Below are 22,096 nucleotides of genomic sequence, written 5' to 3'. Positions count from 1 at the left end.
TTGAAATTTAAAGTTTAAAATGTTTAGATCATTTTCAGATATATTTAAAATATATATATAAAAGTATAGGAGATGTATCACATGTTAAACAATATATTAACTATGATGTGAATTAAATATATATCTGTATTGATATTTAAAATGTTTAGCAAACTATTTCAGAATAAATTGCCTTTTTTATTACAGGCATATGATGTTCCAAGATATCTAAATTCTAGATTGGGCTCTGAGACAACTGATTCATACCTAATAATTTGTACTATGAAGTATATCATAGATATGATTTTATGCACTCAAAATTTATCAAGAGATGTGCTCAAAAATGCAATATAATATCAGAATATGGAATTATATGATACTATTAAAATAAAAATATACAATAAATATTGATGATGAAGTGATACTACTTTAAATTTCATAAACTAAGTACTAATATAATCTAACTACTAAAAATATTATTAAATTCTTTTTATCTCCCTAATAGTAATATGACCCATCCCTTGAGATATACTATAAATGAGCATTGTATGGAAAATACACTAAGGATATGTGTATTACATATATATATAATATATATATACATTTCTGTACTTGGAATAACATTTAATATTGCACTAATAAGACTAAATTCAAGGGCCTGCCCCCCACCCCCAATGGTCGATGTGAGAAATGCAGCCAAATATATTCAATTAGGGAGAATTTAATTACCAATTGGCCAATGAGAACTAAGTTCAGAATCAGAGATTTCTCATTGAATGATTCAGTAATGGAGGAGGAGTTGTTCACTGACAAAAGCTCTCTGCACAGGAAGTGAAGGGCCCTTTTTTGCTGTCATTTTGCAACCCTGCTTTGCTGCCTTTTTTGCTTACCTGATGCGAGTGTGGGGACACAGTCTTGTAAGACAACCCCTGTTGGGACCCTCTTTCTAGATAAGAGATTATTGGGCTCAATTCATTTCCTTTTAAATTGTGCATATCTTCCTTTGTATGACAGTGAAAAATTCTGATTGGAAAAGCTAATTTTCAAATTGGTTAACTGGTAACATATAACGATTGTTTTAATAGACTTTTTAGCAAAGATAGTCTCTATAGCAAAAGTTTAATTGTAGCTGTGATTTAAAAGTGTATTTTGTATTTATAATTAATCATTGCATAGACCAGTGTAGTCTATAAATAATTACATTTAGCATTAAGTAATTTACTATTAAGAGGAAAGGATTTTGTATCTTAATGTAAAATTAAAATGAAGTAACTGTGAGAAATTTTAGAAATTGCACTTATTATTGTGGCTAAATTGAAATGATTGAATACTATATTAATTGATGTATGTAAAATTGATAATATAGTGTTAAATCTCTATGGTTGATTATCTGAAGTTATAGAAGACTATTTTGGATCAGATAGTTAAGTTACACTTCCTGGATATTCTATCAGCTTATTGGATTTTAGTTTAGGTGGGTACTGAAATATTTGGCCCATACTTGCTAACCGAGTGTTGTTAAATTAGTAATCCATATTGTGAAATTGATTGATGCAACTGATAAATTGTAAATCGTTCTAGTGAAATTCAAGTGTGATATTTGATAAGTAATTCATTTTGAGTGAAAGGGACACTAAACCCATTTTTTTTTCTTTCATGATTTAGATAGAGCATGCAATTTTAAGCAACTTTCTTGTTTACTCCTATTATCAATTTTTATTTGTTCTCTTGCTATCTTTATTTAAAAAGCAGGACTGTAATGCATAGGAATCAGACCATTTTTGGTTGAGAACCTGGGTTATGCTTGCTTATTGGTTGGCTAAATGTCAGCCACAAATAAGCAAGTTCTATCCATGATGCTGAGCCTAAAATGGACTGGCTGCTAAACTTTACATTACTGCTTTTTAAATAAAGATAGCAAGAGAACGAAAAAAAATAATAGGAGTAAATTAGAAAGTTGATTAAAATGTCATGCTCTATCTGAACCATGAAAGAAAAGAATGTGGGTTTAGTATCCCTTTAAGGTTAATTGATAGAAATATTGTATCCATTCACGGGATAACAGACAATATCAATTGAATAGTAATTAATCTAAATATCTATATAGCCTGCTTTATACTTTAATATTGTAATAAGCTATAATCTTCACATATCAGAACTTAGAGTGATTTTAATTTGGGATCAAGTATTAATATTTAACAATAATCTTGTTGTCATTAATTGCTGAACACCTCAACAGTATTATCTTGGAATACACTACAGAGATTATATAACGTTTCTCCGATAAGATTCTACTATATTAATTTAAGTATTGGCGATGATAATTTTATTATTGTTATTAATTATTAATATTTATAATTTTTTAAATAATATAGTAATCATAAATATGTAACTGGAGCGGTATTTTGCTCTTCAGCTATAGCGCTAATTGCGCCAGAAGTAAACTTTTTGCTCGCGTCGGGTTACGCTGGTATTATGAGTTGAAAGTAAAAAGTTATCGCGCTCACGCTAACCCGACTTGAGCAAATAGGTTACTAGTTCTAGCACAATTAGACCATTGCGCAAAAGATAACCATACCCCCATAGCAGTCAATGGAGAAAAAAAGTGGAAAAAACTTACCATCCACTCACGCACGCTAACCCGACATGAAATTATGAATGTTTAACAATCCAATGTTCTGTATATAGCACAATATATTCTATTTATGCATAAATAAATATATATCTGATGGTATTTTGGTACAATATATATTGATACCTATATATAAACATGATTTTATATATATATATATATATATATATATATATATATATATATATATGTATAGATATATAAGAAGATCTCTTTAAAAATACATAGAACTTATTCTGCTAAGTGCAGAACATTGGAATGTAAAATATTTAAAGTAAATACACACTATAATTCTTCATTAAAAATGAATATCGCAACACTCGAGTGGTACAAGAATTCGTAAAATACTGACAACTGACTTTTTACTAACCCCTAGGATAGCCCTCTTGAATGACCTACCTAAAGGCACGTGTAAACTAAGGCTGACCTTACTGCAACTAGGGCTGAATGGGGCCAAATCCTTAATAGCGCTTAGATGGAAAACATAAGACATCCCAACTAAAAGGATGTGGTTAGAGAAGGTATCGGAATGACTCGTTTTGGAGGATTTTAGGCTTTCTTCAAAGACAGAAACTTACAGATATGCATAACATAACATTTCTGTGGGAAGATGACTTGTATGACCCATGACATAAATTATTGACCCGAAAATTTAAGTAGGGTGAGGATGGTTGAGATGCACAAATGAAAGTTGGTTGGTGTGTTGAGAAAAAGCAGGGATTATTAAAAGGAATATAATTCTGGATAAAGCATTGATACTTCTTGGAGGGAGCGAGCAAGTTGGTTTGATTTGATTTAAGTTTTCTTTTTTATCAGTGGTTGTTTTTTGTTGTATTATTGACACTGTACAGTTCACTTTCATCTCATGGCAAAATATATGTCACAGAACTGATTTGTCAGAGATTGACAAAAGAGACTCAATTCTCAGTTCACAATTGTATTGAATGGCATGTTTATTGAGACATTATACTTACATAGATTTGGAAAGTGTCAATCCATATGTATGTATCATATATGAAAAGTCAATAAAAAAAAATACATTTTTAAAAAAAATGAATTTTGCAGAAATATGGTATTTCATGTTTTCATCTACTTTTTTGCAAAGGGCTCCAATGCACTTATATATATGTGTGTGTTTATATGAGTATATATGTCTGTAAATACATATATACACATATAAATACATATGCACATAAAGCTTTACATTAATGCTTTTTGAATAAAGATGGCAAGAGAATGAAGAAAAAATAATAATAGGAGTAAATTAGAAAGTTGCTTAAAATTGCATGTTCTATCTGAACGAAAAAAATGTAGGTTTAGTATCACTTTAAACATGTAATGAGCACCATAAAAAATACTGTTGGTGAGCAATGACATACCTAAGGAGTCAGAAGCATAAAAACAAAGTCTGTTTTTTTTTTATTATTCAGTACAGGAATATACAGTATATATATTTATTGTCATTCATTTTTCCTCACATTCAAGGAGTCCCAAAAGACTGCCACATCATCTAGGCAGGGAGCTTAACAGAGTTCAATGTGAGTAGTGAAATAATGTCATGTCCTGATGAATTAGAGCAGGTACTTTTTGCATTACTATATCCCTTTTAAAAATGTGTCTAATTAACAAATGCTAACAAGACAATCCAGTACTTTGAATTTTAAATGAGCAGAATACTTTTTTTTCTGAGAAATTAAAAGAAATTGCTTACATTTCTTCCTCCTGTATCATGTGACATCACCAGCCAATCACAAAATGCATTTACGTATATACTGTGAACTCTTGCAGAAGTTCAGCAGGAGTTATTGCCAAAAAAGGTGAATATAATAAAAACTTTGTTCATTTTAATAATGGAAGTAAATTTGAAAGGTTTTTTAATTGCATCCTCTGTCTGAATCATAAAAGTTTAATTTTCGCTATATTGTTCCTTTAATGGGGATTACCAGATGAAACTGCACAACTGTTGGAACATGGTATAGATGACCAATGGGTCAATTACAATTTTGCCATCTGTATTTCTGTCTTTTTTGTGGTCTGATAATATTCTCACAGTTCACATATCTACTTGCTTCTTTTAAGGAGTCATGTGACTCCACTTTTACATGCTATTTGGCTCTACAGTAATATAAATTACAGTTAAAGAACACCACTTTCTATGTTTCTCTAAATCAGAACTATTACAGTTTACACTTTGTGGACCATTTCCAACAATGGAAATAAATCAGATACTTAGGGATATCAAATAATAGCAAAACATAATTTGTTTAACTACACAAGTATTATAAGCATTTCAAAATGGCATTTGACATGACATATATCCCAAGAGTGGAGATGAACTATGAGAGGCTCGAGAGCTATATGTGCTACTATACTATATTCAGTGGGGAAACACATGCATTAATGCCAGAGTTTAAGTTCCAAATCAAACCTTAAAACAAGTTGTTTTCCTGCTTGCCATTCTTCAGTTCTTCATAAATTACTTTTTCTTGCCATAACAGCATCTGATGCATTATCTTTGCTATTTTACATGTAAATAAAATGGTATTTGGTAATGATAACTCACCACTAGCCTCAGCACATCATCAGGCACATTCCGGGCATGGTTGCACAGTGCATATGCGGATGAGTGACTGAATATGACTGGTGCACGTGACAGCTCAAGTGCATCTTTCATTGTCTTCACAGATACGTGTGATAAGTCAATAATCATTCCAAGGCGGTTCATTTCCCAGACCACTTTCTATAAGGATAAAAGAGGTCACTAGCAGCTAACTGAGGAGTTTATTAAGAAGAAGAGCACAGGTGTTTGGAGAGTAGGTAATATTAACCTGAAGAGAAGCCCAGTAGGATATGAGGAGAGAAATAAATGATAAATTCAAAAAAACAAGAAAGCTAATCATATTAAACAATTAGAAGAGTTGAGAAGTCATTGTTGTCAGTAAACTTGCCCATACACAATCATAATTTGGAGCTAAAATGGAGCCTCTTTAAATATTAAATTTGCTATTGCTAGTTTCTGTTTTTTTAAACTTGTGGCTTCATTTAAACAGACCTCCCAACTGTTCCTGTTTGAGAGGGACAGTCTCTGATTCTGAACTATGTTCTGCTGTCCTTCTGAGACACATGCTCCTATTTGCAGAATTTCCCTTAGCACAACCCACAGAACAGCCAGACACACACACAACCCGCCCACCAACCCCCATGACCCCACCCCTCCCACAACAGCTCCACCCACAAAATGATGACAGGCCCCCATCAACATCCCTGATACCCAACCAAAAATGTTGGTAGGTGTGCCATTAAAGTAACCTGCATTGGATCCAGGCATACATTTGAGAACATAGAGTTTCATTCAATCCTGCACTACTGCACTATTATGTTTTCACTTTTATTAAACACAGATATATGTTGCAGATCACACAAGTATTTGGATAGGCACAAAAGTTGTTCCACTTACTTTCCCAAAATCAGACAATCCATTGCTAGTTGCTGGGTCACTTCCTGTATCCACAAGCCAGTTGTCAACCCTTAAAAGGACAGATAAAAATATTGATAGATAGATCAGAGATAGATAAATAAAAAGGAATTCAACGTTTTCTCTACAATGAATATTGATTTATATTACGTTATACAAAATAGTTTTCTGTTTTTGTTGCCCTTTTGACAATATACTCAAGTCTATTTTTGCAAATTGCTAAACAAAGAGCTCCAATGAACCTAAGTGGGAGATATGTTAATGGTATTTAGATGCTCATTGTGCTTTTTTTGTTGTTAAATAAAACATTTTGGGGAGTCATTTTGTTCTTGTTGCTGGCTTTTAGGAGCAGGAAGGAACAAGGTATGGTAGAATGGACTATTAACTAGTGAGCAGTTGTAGAAATCCTGCTCTTCATTAAATTTAAATTACATTGACATAACCCTTTTTTAATGAAAAAAATAATACATTTCTTTAGTAATACTATTCTTTCATAAATGTGATACAAAAATGCTAGAATAATCATAACTTTGAAAATTAGATATCAACATTCAGTATAAAAATTGATCAGCGCAAAGCAAATAGGCTTAATGACCTCTGTAGTTACCAGCAGATGCTCTCTGTAGCCTGACCTAAACCTGTGCTACAGAAGCAAGGCCCATTAACTGTCTGGCCCTGAAAGTCTCCACCTCATTCATGGACCTTAATAAGACTCCAGGTGCATTTAACTTAAGGTCCCCCATCACCAAATTCTTCCACCACAAAGTCCAACAACCCAATACGAGCCACTGTAAGATCCCAGTAACATCTTCTGCTGCCCCCTTTCTCCAACATTGGTGTGTCCGGTCCACGGCGTCATCCATTACTTGTGGGAAATATTCTCCCCCACAGGGAAAGGCAAGGAGAGCACACAGCAAGAGCTGTCCATATAGCTCCCCCTCTGGCTCCGCCCCCCAGTCATTCTCCTTGCCGCTCTGAACAAGTAGCATCTCCACGGGGATGGTGAGGAGTTTGTGGTGTTAGTTGTAGTTTTTTATTCTTCTATCAAGAGTTTGTTATTTTAAAATAGTGCTGGCTTGTACTATTTACTCTACAACAGAAAAGTGATGAAAATTTCTGTTTAAGAGGGCTATGATTTTAGCACAAGTAACTAAAATCCATTACTGTTACCTCGCAGGACTGTTGAAACCAGAGAACTTCAGTTGGGGGTAACAGTTTGCAGACTCATCTGCTTCAGGTATGACTAGTCTCCTTCTAACAACACAGGCTAATGCTAGATGACAGTCATTTTTCCCCTCAGGGAAAACGGTAAGCCATTTTTCTTTCACCTCAGTAAAAAAGATAACAGGCTTCCCCTTTTTGATTTTTATGCTGGTAGACACTGTTAGGGGCCAAATCGATTGGTTTTTATTACAATATGATGGCAATTGAAATGTTTTATAAGTTCATTTACACTGGGGGACGTTTTTTATTGATCTGGCTTGCTTTAGACACCTAAATCTAGTCAGGAAGGCCCCTTCACTCTAGTGTACTGAGGGAGGAGGCCTCATTTTAGCACTTCAGCTACGCAGTAGATTTTAAGGCAGTGCATGCAGTCTTATGTGAGAGGGTCCTGTGGCTCAGAAAGTGTCAGGGTTTTACCATTCTGTACCTTTAACTTCTAATTACCATACTGCTATTTAAGGCTCCACCTAGTGTTGAATGTTGCTTGGTAATTTGTTCAGTCACTCACTGTTCCTGAACGCTACACACCCAGCTATTCCCTCCTGTCTAAGTTGGGATTTCCTTCTACTGATACTAATTTCCAGTTTCTCAAGACTTGTGGAATTGCAGCACCTCACCTCTGTTCCTGTCTCTCACGCTGCTGCTTGCATCCTGTACACTCGCATGCTGTTCCGTTGGCGTGTGACGTCACGCCCGACTTGTCTCTGTGTGAAACCGCAGCTGCCACACACACTCACTGAATCTCAGCACACGCTGTCTGCGTTGCCTCTTCGGTAATACCGCTCTGCTCCACGCTGCTAATGCTAATTGGGAAGCCGGTTTGTATATTCTACCATCAGGATTTACCGGTCTGTATTACCAATGTACAAATAAGGATATCTTGCCTCTCATGTTATTTGTTTCTGCTTTGCCTCAAGTAATCAAGTTTACCTGCCATACCAAGCTATTAACCAGCTTATTCATGTACTAACTTTGATATCATTTCTTCTGCTTGTGGTTCATTACATTTACTTGCACAGTGACTTCTGCAAATCTAACATAACGCTCCAAGGTACTGCTCCCTCTAGCATTAACCACTGATGTACTTTATGTGCTTAAACTGACTTTAACTCAGCAACTACTCATTACTGCATATTCTATATCCGGCTGCAATATGACCTGTGAACTTACCTTGCACAACTATAACTAAAGAGTGTGTGTGTGTGTGCAAGCTATGTAAATATTTTATATGTCTGTGATGCGAGTCTGGAACTAACTTGGAAAGTGATAAAGTTTTTTTTATTCTCTCTAAACTTTGGAATTGGAGTTATCCTATATTACATACTGTATTGTGGTTTAGCTCATTCCATGTTCCTTGTATACCATCTTCACACTGTATCCTACAGTAGTGACCCTCAGATCTATGAGCATAACAGGGTTCCACAAGTTAGATCTTAGTGAACCCGAGGTAAGGTGTGAGGCTGAGTGGTCCTGCATAAAATCAAGGGTACTAGTTCATACGTAACATAACAGAAAGTGACTCCAGAAGGCTTATTTCTGTGGATGGTTGACCCCTAAGGAAGGTAAAAAGCTACAGCATGCTGTAGCTGGGATTGTGGTGTATAAAAACGGTTAAATCCAACATTTAGCTCCGGTTTGCTTGTTTTAAGAGCTAGAGTCTCCATATTTGCTGTGCAATACTTTCTAAGCATTAAGACACTGGGGTCCAAATTTCAGAAAAATCGGATATTGCCTTCATAGTTTTTTGAACATTCAGAAATAAAGTGTGTCATTTTATTATTTAAAGAGACAGTAACGTTTTTGTTTAAAATCGTTTTTATTGCATTGTTTGCCTGCCTAAATCTGTTTAACATGTCTGTGCCATCAGATAACCTATGTTCTGTGTGTGTAGAGAAAAATGTGGTTCCCCCTTCGAGTGTTTGTGATAATTGTGCCATAGCGTCCAAACAAAATGAGGACAGCTCTGTTACATTTCATAATGTTGCCCAAGATGATTTATCTAATGAAGGTAGTGGGGATAGTTCTACATCCTCTCCTTCTGTGTCTACACCAGCTTTGCCCGCGCAGGCGACACCTAGCGCGCCAGTGCTTATTTCTATGCAACAATTATCAGCAGTAGTGGATAATTCTATAGCAAATCTTTTATCCAAACTGCCAGCATTTCAGAGAAAGCGTGATTGTTCAGTTTTAAATACAGATAAAAGGGATGAACAATCAGACGCTGACGATGCTTTATCTATTTTACCCTCACATCAATCAGAATTGGCTGTGAGGGAAGGGCTGTCTGAGGGTGAAATTTCAGACTCAGGAAAAATTTCTCAACAGGCAGAACCTGATATAGTAGCATTTAAGTTTAAGCTAGAACATCTCCGCGCTTTGCTAAAGGAGGTATTAGCTACTCTGGATGACTGTGATTTTATGGTAGTACCAGAGAAGTTGTGCAAATTGGACAAATTTTTAGAGGTCCCAGTGCACGACGACGCCTTTCCAATACCCAAAAGGGTAGCGAACATAGTGGAAAAGGAGTGGGAGAAGCCAGGTGTACCCTTTGCCCCACCTCCTATATTTAAGAAAATGTTTCCCATAGTAGACCCTAGAAGGGACGCATGAAAGAAAAAATGGGGTTGCTGTGGCATAGTGCTTAAGTCTAATGCCTCTTAACCCAAAGGTTGTGAGTTCAAACCTGGCCTCAACTGCTGAAAAAACTTTTGCAGACGGTCCCGAAGGTTGAGGGAGCTGTTTCAACACTAGCGAAGCGCACCACTATTCCTATAGAGGACAGCTGTGCTTTCAAAGATCCTATGGATAAAAAATTGGAAGGATTGCTTAAAAAGATTTTTGTTCAGCAAGGGTTCATCCTTCAACCAGCTACGTGTGTTATTACTGTCACTTCAGCGGCGTCCTTTTGGTTCGAGGAACTAGAAAGGTCGCTCCAGAAAGAGACTTCCTATGAAGAAGTCATGGACAGAATTCACGCATTAAAATGAACTAATTCCTTTATATTGGATGCCGCCTTTCAAATAACGAAATTGCTGGCGAAAAATTTCAGGAACGGACCGGCTAATAACTCCACTGCCGCTAGACAAGAAGGTAACGCGGCCCAGCCCAAACCCGCTTGGAAGCCCATGCAAGGCTGGAACAAGGGTAAACAGACCAAGAAACCTGCTGCTGCTACCAAGACAGCATGAAGGGGTAGCCCCCGATCCGGGACCGGATCTGGTAGGGGGAAGACTATCTCTCTTCGCTCAGACTTGGGCAAGAGATGTTCCGGATCCCTGGGCACTAGAGATAGTCTCCAAGGGATACCTGCTAGAGTTCAAGGGACTTCCTCCAAGGGGAAGGTTCCACCTGTCTCGCTTATCTTCAGACCAGATAAAGAAACAGGCATTCTTACATTGTGTAAGAGACCTATCAAAGATGGGAGTGATAAACCCAGTCCCCTCCAGGGAACAAGGTCTAGGTTTTTACTCAAACCTGTTTGTGGTTCCCAAAAAAGAGGGAACTTTCAGGCCAATTCTGGATTTAAAGATATTAAACAAGTTCCTCAGAGTTCCATCCTTCAAAATGGAAACCATTCGGACAATCTTGCTGACAATCCAGCAGGGTCAATATTTGACTTCCGTGGATCTAAAGGATGCGTATCTGCATATCCCAATCCACAAAACTCATCATCAGTTCCTGAGGTTCGCCTTTCTGGACAAACATTACCAGTTCGTGGCTCTTCCATTCGGTTTAGCCACCGCTCCCAGAATTTTCACAAAGGTGCTAGGGTCCCTTCTAGCGGTCCTAAGGCCGAGGGGCATCGCTGTAGCACCTTATCTAGACGACATCCTAATCCAAGCGTCGTCTCTTTCCAGGCAGCTGTGCCAGATGTACAATCTTTTGTTCAGGCTTTGGTTAGAATCAAGCCTGTTTTCAGACCCATGACTCCTCCTTGGAGTCTAAATTTAGTTCTTTCAGTTCTTCAAGGGGTTCCGTTTGAACCTTTACATTCCATAGATATTAAGTTATTATCTTGGAAAGTTCTGTTTTTGGTTGCTATTTCTTCTGCTAGAAGAGTTTCTGAATTATCTGCTTTGCAATGTAATCCACCCTATCTGGTTTTCCATTCAGATAAGGTTGTTTTGCGTACTAAGCCTGGTTTTCTTCCAAAAGTTGTTTCCAACAAGAATATTAACCAGGAAATAGTTGTTCCTTCTCTGTGTCCGAATCCAGTTTCAAAGAAGAAACGTTTATTACACAATTTAGATGTTGTTCGTGCTTTAAAGTTCTACTTAGAAGCAACAAAAGATTTTAGACAAACCTCATCTTTGTTTGTCGTTTACTCTGGTAAGAGGAGAGGTCAAAAAGCTACTGCTACCTCTCTCTCTTTCTGGCTGAAAAGCATTATTCGATTGGCTTATGAGACTGCCGGACGGCAACCTCCTGACCGAATCACAGCTCACTCTACTAGGGCTGTGGCTTCCACATGGGCCTACAAGAACGAGGCTTCTGTTGATCAGATATGTAAGGCAGCGACTTGGTCCTCTCTGCACACTTTTGCCAAATTCTGCAAATTTTATACTTATGCTTCTTCGGAGGCTATTTTTGGGAGAAAGGTTTTGCAAGCCGTGGTGCCTTCCATTTAGGTAACCTGATTTGCTCCCTCCCCTCATCCGTGTCCTAAAGCTTTGGTATTGGTTCCCACAAGTAATGGATGACGCTGTGGACCGGACACACCAATGTTGGAGAAAACAGAATTTATGCTTACCTGATAAATTACTTTCTCCAACGGTGTGTCTGGTCCACGGCCCGCCCTGGTTTCCTAATCAGGTTGAAAATGTTTTTTTCTTTATACACTACAGTCACCACGGCACCCTATAGTTTCTCCTTTTTCTCCTAACCGTCGGTCGAATGACTGGGGGGCGGAGCCAGAGGGGGAGCTATATGGACAGCTCTTGCTGTGTGCTCTCCTTGCCTTTCCCTGTGGGGGAGAATATTTCACACAAGTAATGGATGATGCCGTGGACCGGACACACCGTTGGAGAAAGTAATTTATCAGGTAAGCATAAATTCTGTTTTCCACTGCAGTACCTCACTTTGCCCACTTCAAGACATTCACCAGTGGAACTCAGACCTTAATTGATTTTGTCTTGTTCCAGAGTTTTGAATTTTTATAAAAAATTTTTTTTAAATGGCCTCAAATTCTCCCAGTCATAATCATTCTTTACGATGACTGTACAGGGTGAATGGACATATTATTTATTATTAATTGATCAGTTAGGTAGTTTACTTCCATAAAGGATCCAAAACATTTTGACTATGATTAAATTATCTTTGTCAAATGTCTTTTTGACATCAAAAAGCCACATTATTATGTATTATTTAATGACATCCTCGCTCTCTCCCCTTCATTTTGCCTGGAATCCCAAAAAGTTAATAGAATCCATAATTAACAGACAAACAAGTTCATAATATTCTACTTGCATTTTTTGTTAGAATGCAGCTGATGGTTTGTTCATGGAATGCATTGGCTGAAAGACTTCTCTTTATGCAAACATATATGTGACCAATAAATGTAGAATAATACTGAAAACAGTGTTGACTGATTTCTAGCACTCATCTATACATTACAAGATGTACAGTATATATTCTTTTGTTTGTAAATTACACTATATAGAACTTACCAGGGGGTGTTACAACTGTGTGTCAAGGTCATATATCTGACTCCCAAGTGGTAGAAGGTGCGCAGTGTTGCCAAGCTGCTGTCTATAGAGTGACCACCTTCCACTCCAATCAGACTGGCAACTTTATGATTAAACATTGCTTCCCTGATTCCTGTATTAGAGAAAAAGGTATCAGAAATCACTCACTCCCAACCCTACTAACTCAACACCATCATGTTATATATCTGTTTCAAAGACACTTCTGACATATCACCTTCCTTTAAGGGGATAGTCTTTTTCAAATGTTTTATTGTTTAAAAAGATCGAGAGCGCCTTTACTACCCATTCCCCAGCTTTGCACAACTAACATTGTTACTTTATAACCTTTCAAATCAAAACCTCCTTTGTGCTGTCTTTTACTCACCAAACGTGTTGAACGCACATGAAAACTCATCAGGATACTTCTGACACATGCGATGAATGACATCAATCTGCTCCAGTGTCCTTTTCACTGCATCCTTCCCTTGAGTGTCACAGGGAACATAAGCTGCCCAGAACTGCAAAATGAGGAAAAGCATTGATTTCAGCAAACGTTGCACCTCCTGCCCTACCCAATTCATTATGGTTCTGACACTACATGAGCAAATGTAAATCTCCATATAGTTGTTCTGCTATTTGTACCCAGAACTCACCTGTCCTCCAACTCTTCCTTCTCGTAATTTGGGGATATTTGTGTGGGTGTTTTGTAGAGTATGTAAGTCCACTCCATTTAGATGGTTATTAAATTTGTCTAAGAGCTGCCAGGGTAAATCATTGTGTCTATGAAAAGGAAAAAAAATACATTATGCAGCTGCTTAAAAGGGCCATAATTGCAGGGGTCAAGTCCTACAAAAAAAAGTGTGGGAACTCACCAAGTCTTCCACCCCCTCACAATTAATATTGTTTTATACAAGCACAAACACACACACTACACATACAGAAAGTCTGGCTAATGAAAGCAAATTAAAACCAAGGAAGGCCTGAATGGTTGCCCTTGGACCTGTGGATGGACACCCATATTTACATTTTTCATTTGAATATTCTTTTATTGAGTTTGTGCAATAAACAATGACATAAATGACAAACTTATATTATACAGGTTAATGGTATAAACATGGAACAAAACAACTGGTACAATATATACTTCTGAAACCTCTGTTTTATATATTGTGAAAGCTTCCATATATGACTAATAAGTTGGCCACTTATGGGCCCATTGATTTAGGTGAAACCGGTGGGGTGTGTTAGTCAGATCAAAGACCCTATTGGATCCAATGTCTCATAGTAATTTCAGCAGGTAAGCACTGCTTGCGTAAATATAACTTTAAACAGTAGCTAATATCTAGTTAGTAAGAGTTAGTTCTCTATCTTCCTATACACAAAAAAACAGTATATTATTGTGGGCTATATATAAGAGGAGGAAACAGGAGTGCTAAACTATGAACAGGAAGTAACTAAGTTTGCCGTGTATGATATATCTAAGCATGCATGAGCGCCCATAAGGAATAGACGTATTTCTTTTTAAGAGGTGTCCTGTGGGTTCATCTGTAGTGTGACTCATCCTAGCCTAGGCTCAAGTGTCTCTTGTTTATATAACTCATCCACATATCATTGTGGGTGGAGGGGTATTTTGAGGAACTTAACATACAAAAGACCTACGTTTCAAAGGAATTGGTTCAAGTTCAATGAACAGACTATAATAGTTTGTATATCCCTAGCTGATCCTGCATTAAAATATAAATAGTATACGGCATAGTCATCATAATTGGTAGGTCATCAATAAGTATTATGAAGGCTAAGTGGCTAATTTAGTAGAGTTCCACAACACCAGATCTACAAGATATATATAAAGTACTTCCCATAAGTGAGGGTGTGCCTTATTATAGGTCAGATGAATTACAGGAGAATTGAATGTGTTGTGGATATGAACATATATTTAAACTTATGAAGATATAAAATTTAACCTACAGTCTCTACATACTATACATCATATGAATGTTCAGCGAAACTTTAGATGTGGACCTGTAGATCTCAGGAGGCAAGTTCTATAGTAGGCTTTAGCCTATATTAAACTGAACTCATAATAAAACACTGAGTGGTTTGTAACAGTACTGTAGCTAGCAGTTATTAGGCATCTGGTAAGTGGGATGTAAAAATAGCAGGCTATCTTTGTAATACGGTTCATCCCAATAATGTACAGGTTCTATAATAAATGCAGCACAATAAGATGCCTAATATAAAACCCCTTATTACTTAGTTATAACAAAGGACTTGCACAAATTTGAGACAATATACTATTATATATCAAACTAAATGTAAAATTGCTATAATTAATAGCTACAAAGAGTTAACAATGAACATCTGCAGAAGTGTGAGATAAACCGTTTACTCCTACAGCTCATCTTGCCCGGGAGTTACCACTGTCATGCAATTGTCTCACATTATGCTTCAACAATGGATAACCGTCCGTCTCAAAGTAAAGCTCTAATTAACTTAGCCCACTACAGTTCTCATAGGAGCTCTGTCTAGTCCTAGTAGCATGGACTTCAAGGGCTGCTGGGTGTTCTGAAAGTCTTAGAGAACCGTGGTGTTGCAAAGGGTAGAGGCACCTCTGACTGTACACATATCTATTTCCTGTGTCCTCCACCATACAAACTTTTCTTTTCTGCTGCCACTTGTGAGATTCTCCTCTTTGTCGCCTGGAAGCAAAGCTACTGCTTGTTGCTGTGAAATGCCTGCACCTTGCTCCAAGGGACCGGCCGCCTCCCTCTCTGCTGGCGCAAGCATTAATGGTGAGTACATCTTTGCCTCCCGATGATCCGCTATGTTGCTGGCATGGATTACTTCAATATGATTATGTCTCTCAGTCAGAGGTGAGAGAGTGCTTTGCAGATGGTCAGTATCTACCCCTTCTACCGCAGATCAGTTGTAAGTGTCCTCTATATACGGGACTCTCAGTAACGTTAGTAAACCATCATATCCATTGTGCATTTTCCGCTCCAGTTCAGCCAACAGCAATCGAATCCATAGGTGAAATTCCTCCATATTATTAACAGGAGACAAAGAACTATGTTATACCATAGAAGGGTATAGCAATAGTATTAGGACTGTTTTACCCTTAATCTTTTTACCCTTAATCTTTCCTGGTGAAGAACTGGTAAATTATTATTCTTTCTCCTGGAGCCTTTATCATGTGCGTCCTGTCATGGCCGTGGCTTGGACACGCCCCCACCCATTATTACATTTTTACATGGCAGGGGTGAAATTTTTATTTGTAATTTATGATTCAAATGATAATAAATACTGAGAAGCCAGACACAAACTTTTTAGAGCACATGAAGGGGCATTTGTATATAGATAGTGTTACGGTACCAACAGTGTACCAAGGGTTAATACCAGGGAACAACGTCCTGCATAGGGAATCAGCAATTCACAAACCAGCCAGTTTTCAGGTTTAAACAGAATATCTGCTTTATTTGAAGGCAGCACACAGATTTATACACCCTGGCTTCAGGTTACAAAGGGCATTGGTTTAACAGTAAAGCAAACATATGAACAATGCATCAAACAATTGTCTATTCACAGGTAAAACAGATTAACATATTAAGTTAATTAACTAGGGAAGAACGTTTACTCAGACAATCTGATGTTGGGCAGTCTAGTTAACATAATCACACAAGGACACAATCAGTTTACCCAGACAGACTCCTGAGACACAATCAGATCTTAAACATACATAGAATACATCTTATTACTGAATATAGGAACAGTTCTTATTAGCTATAAAGTCTTTTATGCCCACTTTGCTTATAGAGTCACAATTGCTCCCACAAGGGGCACTCACACCCTGTACCCATCCTGTATTTATGGATACAGGGTGACATAGACATAAGACAGAGGTATGAAAGTACATGGGGTGTCCAGCATATAAAATTCCATATTTCCATGCAGTCTCTGGGTATCCTTAAGCCCATGTACCTCCAGCCCAAAGAATGTTCCATAACAGGCCCTCCAATGTACAGTGGCGAGATTGGTTTTGTCACATCTCTCCCCTTTTCCAAACAGACTAACAGGGTATCTGACCTCCTGCCGGTCAGTGCCCTGGTTAGTCCAGCAACCCACCCATAAAACACAATTAGTAGTACAGCCCACCCACAATAAATGGTTACTACACCTGAGTACGGGGAAAACTTGTCCATGTCCAGGTGCCTCACCACAGCTGTGTGGGGGACTGGTACGCTGAATTGGTGGGTTGCGAGGTGGGCAGAGACCAGCTGTACTCTGCCCGGGTGCCAGCACTACCATGGAAGTAGCCTGGTGGGAGCCTGGTTGCTGGAGGGGAAGACCGACTGTCTCCCCTTCGGATACATAGCTGTGCTGCTGGAGGGGGAGACCAATCGTCTCCCCTTTGGCTAAACAGCCGTGTTGCTGGGGGACAGGACCATCAAACTCCTCTCCCTCTGGTTTGTCATGCTCGGCTGTCCAGGGTATATACTGTGGCATATACCACCAGAGCGCCTGGTAGGCATGTCAGTTTGCTGGGACAATCCATCTGTATTCCCGTTATGAGAGAGAATTCCTGTCCATACAAACAAGGGTTCAAATTCCTCAGTGCCCAGACCAGGGCCAAACAGTCCTTCAAAATCCCATCAGCTTCTTTACGAGTTTTCTGTACCTGCTCTTTATAGGTATCCACAATCCCTTCATACTGACATAGGGTGCCCTTGAGTTGCTGCACCTCACTATGAGCCAGCGTCAGCTTCTCCTCCAGTGTCACTAAGTTTGTCTTTAATGTTTCATGTTCCACTCTCAAGCTGGTGTTTTCTGCAGTCTGTCGGTGCAGCTTGTCTAGCAGAGATTCCTGTTCTAAACGTGCTTTTTCCTCTGCGCTCCTCTTCTCCTTCATCAGCGCATTGTAACGGGACCTCCACATATCAATAGCGGATAGAGATTTACTGAGCTCAGCGTCCTGGGGCTTAGCAGCAGGTGGGTCAGTCTCTGCTGCACGGATCTGGGCACGGGTAGTCACAGAGTTAACATCAGCGGGACCCATAGGAGCGTAGGCAGAAACAAGGGGGGCCAAGTCATTTCCAAGAAGAACATCAGCAGGTAAGTCCTTCTTGACCCCCACATTCACAGGTCTAGCGCCCACTCCCCAATCCAAATGTACCCTGGCAACAGGTAGGCTGAACACATCGCCCCCTGCTACCCTCACAGCCACAGTGTCTCCAGTGTACTGTTTCTCAGACACCAAGTTCTTTTGAAGCAAGGTCATGGTAGCACCAGTATCCCGTAGACCACTGACCTTCTTCCCATTCACTTTAACCAGTTGCCGGTTATTCCGGTGGGCAGCTTGCACAAGGTCTGCCTCATGTAGGATGCTCCAGCATTCTTGCGCCTCTACGTAGCAGGCCGCAGGCTGAGGATTACGTGGGATTCCGCCGGCGGGTCTTCTCCAGGACTGCGCTTGGTTCGCTGTGTTTAGGGGACACTCTGGTCTTTTGTGCCCTAGTTGCTTACATCTAAAGCACCGAATAGGTTGTGAGTAGCCCCGCGAATTGAACAGGGCTCTCTGAGGGTAGTTCGTGGCCGGAGGCCGTGTGGTATAGCGGTGCGCCGGGGTTTGGTAACTGGCAGCTGCTGGGGTGACTGGGGGTCTGTACTCCACTCTAGCAGGGGGCTTAGTGGTAGCAATGTCCAGTTTGCGGGCATCCGTATACTCATCTGCCAAGCGAGCCGCTTCCTGCAGGGTGGAGGGTTTACAGTCCCGAACCCACTCTCGAACTCCTGCGGGTAATTTGTCGAAGCAATGTTCCAACAGGAATAGCTGCAGCACCTCTTCCACAGATATGGCTTGGCACCCCGCTATCCAGTGAGCTGCTGTGCGGTGCACCTTACATGCCCACTCAAGGTAGGAATCTCCAGCTAATTTAACATTGTCTCTGAACCGTCTCCGGTATGCCTCCGGTGTAACCGCATACCTGGAGAGCAGAGCCTCTTTTACAGTATTATAATCCCTGACTTCCTCATCTGGAATGGCCCGAAAAGCCTCTCTGGCCCGGCCGGATAATTTTCCAGATAATATCGTGACCCAGTCCTCTGCGGGTACCTTGTGTAGTGCACATTGCCTCTCAAAATCCGCAAGGTACCCATCAATCTCTCCTTCTGTTTCCAGGAAGTTTTTAAAAGCTGCAAAATTTACTTTTCTCTTTTCCATCTTAGTCAGTATTGTAATAATCCCCCTCTTCCTGAGGTTACTGGCTTGTGTAGTTGCTCTTCTGGGCGATAAGGTTCATTCCGTCGCTGCCACCAATGTTACGGTACCAACAGTGTACCAAGGGTTAATACCAGGGAACAACGTCCTGCATAGGGAATCAGCAATTCACAAACCAGCCAGTTTTCAGGTTTAAACAGAATATCTGCTTTATTTGAAGGCAGCACACAGATTTATACACCCTGGCTTCAGGTTACAAAGGGCATTGGTTTAACAGTAAAGCAAACATATGAACAATGCATCAAACAATTGTCTATTCACAGGTAAAACAGATTAACATATTAAGTTAATTAACTAGGGAAGAACGTTTACTCAGACAATCTGATGTTGGGCAGTCTAGTTAACATAATCACACAAGGACACAATCAGTTTACCCAGACAGACTCCTGAGACACAATCAGATCTTAAACATACATAGAATACATCTTATTACTGAATATAGGAACAGTTCTTATTAGCTATAAAGTCTTTTATGCCCACTTTGCTTATAGAGTCACAATTGCTCCCACAAGGGGCACTCACACCCTGTACCCATCCTGTATTTATGGATACAGGGTGACATAGACATAAGACAGAGGTATGAAAGTACATGGGGTGTCCAGCATATAAAATTCCATATTTCCATGCAGTCTCTGGGTATCCTTAAGCCCATGTACCTCCAGCCCAAAGAATGTTCCATAACAGGCCCTCCAATGTACAGTGGCGAGATTGGTTTTGTCACAGATAGATTTATATTATACAGTATATTTCTACATTCGGCACTTATACTGCGCTCTCACTTCACTACCTGTCCCCTTGACCCTATACCCTCACAGCTACTCCCCTCCCTCTCTTCTACCCTTACTCCTCTACTCACACACATTTTCAATATCTCCCTCAGCACCGGTATATTTCCCTCATCTCTGAAACATGCACTGGTCACACCTATCCTCAAAAAACCTTCCCTTGATCCAACCTCCTCATCCAACTACCACCCTATTTCCCTCCTCCCTCTTGCCTCAAAGCTTCTCAAAAACTAGTATATGCACACCTATCCTATTACTTTACATTAAACTCCCTCCTTGACCCACTGCAATCTGGATTTTGTCCCCATCACTCCACAGAGACAGCAATCGTTAAGGTTACCAACGACCTACTTACAGCAAAATCAAAAGGCCACTTCTCTCTGCTTATCCTCCTTGATCAGTCCGCAGCCTTTGATACTGTTGACCACCCTCTTTTGCTCCAAACCCTGCAATCCTTTGGCATCTGTGACACAACCTTCTCGTGGTTCTCTTCCTACCTGTCAGACTGTACCTTTAGTGTAGCCTTCTCTGGGGACTCCTCTGCCCTGTCACCACTTTCTGTCGGGGTACCGTAAGGCTCTGTCCTCGTTCCCCTTCTGTTCTCAATCTGCTCATCATCATTAGGTTCCCTAATAAAGTCCCACAGTTTCCAAAATCATTTGTATGCCGATGACACCCAATTCTACTCTGCACCAGACCTATCTCCTTCCTTGCTAACCCATGTCACTAACTGTCTTTCTCACATCTCTTCCTGGATGTCCTCTCACTACCTCAAGCTAAATCTCTCCAAAACTTAGCTCCTTATTTTCCCCCTTCTTCCAAAATCTCCACACCAAGGCACATATTTATCAAGGTCTGGCAGACCTGATCCGACACTGCGGATCAGGTCCGCCAGACCTCGCTGAATATGGCGAGCAATACACTCGCCGTATTCAGCATTGCACCAGCAGCTCACAAGAGCTGCTGGTGCAACGCCGCCCCCTGCAGACTCACGGCCAATAGCAGGGGGTGTCAATCAACCCGATCGTACTCGATCGGGTTGATTTCCGGTGATGTCTGTCCGCCTGCTCAGAGCAGGCGGACAGGTTATGGAGAAGCGGTCTTTGTGACCGCTGCTTCATAACTGCTGTTTCTGGTGAGCCTGCAGGCTTGCCAGAAACACGGGGCATCAAGCTCCATTTGGAGCTTGATACATATGCCCCTAAATCTCTCTATAACTGTCGACAACTCCATCATTACCCCTACTCCGCATGCCCGATGTTTCGGGGTCACATTTGATTCAGATCTTTCTTTCACTCCTTACATTCAGTCCTTGGCTAAAGCCTGCCGCTTCCACCTTAAAAACATCTCTAAAATTAGACATTTCCTTACACAAGACACAACTAAGATTTTAATCCACTCTCTGATCCTTTCCTGCCTTGATTACTGCAACTCTGCCCTCTCTGGTCTCCTCAGCTGCAGCCAAAGCTCCTTTACAATCCATAATGAATGCCTCTGCCAGGCTCATCTTCCTTACATGTCCCTCTTCATCTGCTGCACCTCTCTGCCAATCCCTTCACTGGCTTCCTCTTGCCTCTAGGATTAAACACAAAATTCTCACTCTGACATACAAAGCCCTCAACTGCACTGCTCCCCTCTATATCTCAGACCTTGTCTCCAGATACTCTGCCTCCCGCCCCCTTCCCTCTGCTCATGACCTCCTACTCTCCTCCTCTCTTGTTACCTCATCACAATCCCATTTACAGGAGTTCTCCAGACAGGCTCCCATCTTGTGGAACTCTCTGCCTCCCTCCACAAGACCCTCCCCTAGTTTTGAAAGCTTCAAGCGCTCCCTAAAGACTTTACTGTTCAGAGATGAATACAACCTACACTAACCTTTCTTTATACCAGTTCCTCTCCTCCATTGCTATCCCCTGAACCCCCTTAGCATGTATGCCTAATAGTCACATGGTGCATAGCCAGCATAGACAGCTGTTTGAAGATCACCTTCTTAAGAGCTGACTACAACAGTGCAACGCTTGGCAGAGCCCTCTACCCATTAAA

At 40.0% G+C, this 22,096-nt stretch overlaps 1 protein-coding gene across 1 annotated transcript in view; it reads right to left on the bottom strand.

The window, feature by feature from the left end:
* Positions 1 to 22,096, bottom strand: part of LOC128661075 (uncharacterized) — a 112,004-nt gene that overhangs the window by 50,588 nt on the left and 39,320 nt on the right. The window contains exons 3-8 of the mRNA XM_053715240.1: positions 15,942 to 16,061; positions 13,648 to 13,774; positions 13,380 to 13,512; positions 12,977 to 13,127; positions 6,069 to 6,138; positions 5,175 to 5,351 (exon numbers count right to left, since the gene is read on the bottom strand). Coding sequence (XP_053571215.1) covers positions 5,175 to 5,351; positions 6,069 to 6,138; positions 12,977 to 13,127; positions 13,380 to 13,512; positions 13,648 to 13,774; positions 15,942 to 16,061 — 778 coding nt within the window. The remainder of the gene's footprint in view (positions 1 to 5,174; positions 5,352 to 6,068; positions 6,139 to 12,976; positions 13,128 to 13,379; positions 13,513 to 13,647; positions 13,775 to 15,941; positions 16,062 to 22,096) is intronic.

This window comes from Bombina bombina, chromosome 1, assembly GCF_027579735.1.
Source record: "Bombina bombina isolate aBomBom1 chromosome 1, aBomBom1.pri, whole genome shotgun sequence".
NCBI lineage: Eukaryota > Metazoa > Chordata > Amphibia > Anura > Bombinatoridae > Bombina > Bombina bombina.
Note: the sequence above shows the minus strand (reverse complement) of the source record. Positions and strands in the feature narration are given on the sequence as shown.